Raw genomic sequence first — 3,796 nt, 5'->3', positions numbered from 1 at the left:
CCATTAAAGACAAACAAGCTATAGCTGTGGTGTACCATTAGAGACAAACAAGCTATAGCTGTAGTGTACCATTACAGACAAACACGCTATAGCTGTAGTGTACCATTAAAGACAAACAAGCTATAGCTGTGGTGTACCATTAGAGACAAACAAGCTATTGCCGTGGCGCGTTCAAAGTGCCACATTCCATATCATCACTGTCTGATGAAATCCTGGTAACTCCAAATTTGGTGTTTTAAATGTTTTGACATGAATCAATATTATTGGTTCCCCTTTACCTCTGTATTCATCTGTTTCAGGCCCATTGACCAATGAAATGTATTCAAAATAGCTTTTCATCAAAACTCTTAAGTCCATTGGCTCTCAAAGCAGTCGGTCAAACCCTGTATCTCCACCATGGCTCTTGAAGAGAAGGGCGCATCTTCACTTTTCTAAGGAGATTTTGGTTCATGTTTGAGTACAGTTGCCAGATATGATCAGAGATAAGGTGCACTTTAATCAATGTAATGTTGTATCTTTCTGGAGTAAGACAAATATTTCTCAGATATAAAACTGCTGTTGATATTGTGTTTTGAGGGAAAGTGCAAATGAAATGGCTAGGTAGCTAGCTAAATTGAACAGATTGATCAGATGTGCGTGGCAGTTGCTAGCTAACTACTAGCTATCGTGTCATCAGCAAGGTTACTGCTAGTGTAAGAATATTTTGAAGATAAATACACAACATAGATGATGAGAGGATGAGAGTACTAACGGGCAATAGGGAATTGTCAATGTAAATAGGAGTTGGGTTTCAGTTCAACAGCTGTTTAGAATCTTTGGAATGTCACTCCTGAACTCAGAGCTACGTGTGCTACGGTCTGTACATTGAGTCCGGAGCAGGATCCTTGTTATTTGGCCATTGGCCCAGTTGTACTGCAAGGACTTCTGATTGGTCAACCCCAGGTTAGGATGGGGGGTTATAAATTACATATTGGTTCTTTGTTCTGTGGAGAAAAGCTGAGGACAGGTGAGACTGAACATCTACAGTGCATTGCAAAAGCATTCATCCCCCTTGGCATTTTTCGTATTTTGTTGCATTACAACCTGTAATTTAAATGGGTTTTTATTTGGATTTCATGTAATGGACATACACAAAATAGTCGAAATTTGTGAAGTAAAATGAAAAACATTATTTATTAAATATATATTTTTTTAAATGTAAAAGTGGTCCATGCATATGTATTCACCTTTGCTATGAAGCCCCTAAATAAGATCTGGTGCAACCAATTACCTTCAGAAGTCCCAATCTAAATGTCACATGCTCTGTCACATGATCTCAGTATACGTATATACACCTGTTCTGATAGGCCCCAGAGTCTTCAAAATCACTAAGCAAGTAGTACCACCGAGCAAGCGGCACCATGAAGACCAAAGAGCTCTCCAAATAGGTCAGGGACAACGTTTTGGAGAAGTACAGATCAGGGTTGGGTTATAAAAAAATAGCAGAACATTTTGAACATCCCACGGAGCACCATTAAATCCATAATAAATCAAATGGAAAGAATATGGCACCACAACAAACCTGCCAAGAGAGGGTTGCCCACCAAAACTCACAGACCAGGCAAGGAGGGCATTAATCAGAGAGGCAACAAAGAGACCAAAGATAACCCTGAAGGAGCTGCAAAGCGGAGTTTGGAGTATCTGTCCATAGGACCACTTTAATGCGTACACTCCACAGAGCTGGGCTTTAAAGAAGAGTGGCCAGTGACAGCTCAGACCAGGAACATAATGATAAGGAAAATGGCAGTGTTTAGGCAGCTCCGGATTTCTTTCCAAAATATAAATTGTTGATATGAAAATGGCAATGCTGAAGTACTGAAATGGATTAACATTCTAAATTGCCACTGAATGATGTAGCTAATTCATTTAAAATTGTGGTATTGATAGGCATCAAAGAGCAGAGCAGACAACAGCAGAGCAGAGAACTACCAAACAGTGGTCAGAAGAGCAGTGCACTACAGAAGGTTCAACAACAGAGCAGGGAGCTACAGGAGGTTCAACAACAGAGCAGGGAGCTACAGGAGGGTCAACAACAGAGCAGGGTGCTACAGGAGGTTCAACAACAGAGCAGGGAGCTACAGGAGGGTCAACAACAGAGCAGGGAGCTACAGGAGGTTCAACAACAGAGCAGGGAGCTACAGGAGGTTCAACAACAGAGCAGGGAGCTACAGGAGGGTCAACAACAGAGCAGGGTGCTACAGGAGGTTCAACAACAGAGCAGGGAGCTACAGGAGGGTCAACAACAGAGCAGGGAGCTACAGGAGGTTCAACAACAGAGCAGGGAGCTACAGGAGGGTGAACAACAGAGCAGGGAGCTACAGGAGGGTCAACAACAGAGCAGGGAGCTACAAGAGGTTCAACAACAGAGCAGGGAACTACAGGAGGTTCAACAACAGAGCAGGGAGCTACAGGAGGGTCAACAACAGAGCAGGGAGCTACAGGAGTTTCAACAACAGAGCAGGGAGCTACAGGAGGTTCAACAACAGAGCAGAGAGCTACAGGAGGGTCAACAACAGAGCAGAGAGCTACAGGAGGTTCAACAACAGAGCAGAGAACTACAGGAGGTTCAACAACAGATCAGGGAGCTACAGGAGGGTCAACAACAGAGCAGGGAGCTACAGGAGGGTCAACAACAGAGCAGGGAACTACAGGAGGGTCAACAACAGAGCAGGGTGCTACAGGAGGTTCAACAACAGAGCAGGGAGCTACAGGAGGGTCAACAACAGAGCAGGGAGCTACAGGAGGTTCAACAACAGAGCAGGGAGCTACAGGAGGGTGAACAACAGAGCAGGGAGCTACAGGAGGGTCAACAACAGAGCAGGGAGCTACAAGAGGTTCAACAACAGAGCAGGGAACTACAGGAGGTTCAACAACAGAGCAGGGAGCTACAGGAGGGTCAACAACAGAGCAGGGAGCTACAGGAGGTTCAACAACAGAGCAGGGAGCTACAGGAGGTTCAACAACAGAGCAGAGAGCTACAGGAGGGTCAACAACAGAGCAGGGAACTACAGGAGGGTCAACAACAGAGCAGAGAGCTACAGGAGGTTCAACAACAGAGCAGAGAGCTACAGGAGGTTCAACAACAGATCAGGGAGCTACAGGAGGGTCAACAACAGAGCAGGGAGCTACAGGAGGGTCAACAACAGAGCAGGGAACTACAGGAGGGTCATTAACAGAGCAGGGAGCTACAGGAGGGTGAACAACAGAGCATGGAACTACAGGAGGTTCAACAACAGAGCAGGGAGCTACAGGAGGGTCAACAACAGAGCAGGGAGCTACAGGAGGGTCAACAACAGAGCAGGGAGCTACAGGAGGTTCAACAACAGAGCAGGAAGCTACAGGAGGTTCAACAACAGAGCAGGGAGCTACAGGAGGGTCAACAACAGAGCAGGGAGCTACAGGAGGGTCAACAACAGAGCAGGAGGCTACAGGAGGTTCAACAACAGAGCAGGGAGCTACAGGAGGTTCAACAACAGAGCAGGGAGCTACAGGAAGTTCAACAACAGAGCAGGGAGCTACAGGAGGTTCAACAACAGAGCAGGGAGCTACAGGAGGTTCAACAACAGAGCAGGGAGCTACAGGAGGTTCAACAACAGAGCAGGGAGCTACAGGAGGTTCAACAACAGATCAGGAAGCTACAGGAGGGTCAACAACAGAGCAGGGAACTACAGGAGGGTGAACAACAGAGCAGGGAGCTACAGGACGGTCAACAACAGAGCAGAGAGCTACAGGAGGTTCAACAACAGAGCAACAACTG

At 46.2% G+C, this 3,796-nt stretch overlaps 1 protein-coding gene across 1 annotated transcript; it reads left to right on the top strand.

Annotated features, from left to right (window-relative positions):
* Nucleotides 1–2,327: 2,327 nt before the first annotated feature.
* Nucleotides 2,328–3,212, top strand: LOC135566075 (putative mediator of RNA polymerase II transcription subunit 26; the record flags this gene model as incomplete). The annotated part of the gene is made up of 2 exons (XM_065013972.1): nucleotides 2,328–2,870; nucleotides 2,916–3,212. Coding segments are annotated over 2 exons (840 nt in total), but the record flags the coding sequence as incomplete, so codon positions are not given.
* Between the last annotated feature and the right edge of the window lie 584 nt (nucleotides 3,213–3,796).

This window comes from Oncorhynchus nerka, unplaced genomic scaffold, assembly GCF_034236695.1.
Source record: "Oncorhynchus nerka isolate Pitt River unplaced genomic scaffold, Oner_Uvic_2.0 unplaced_scaffold_7687, whole genome shotgun sequence".
Taxonomy (NCBI): Eukaryota; Metazoa; Chordata; class Actinopteri; order Salmoniformes; family Salmonidae; genus Oncorhynchus; species Oncorhynchus nerka.
The sequence above is the reverse complement of the archived record's forward strand: the minus strand, read 5'-3'. Positions and strand labels throughout refer to the sequence as shown.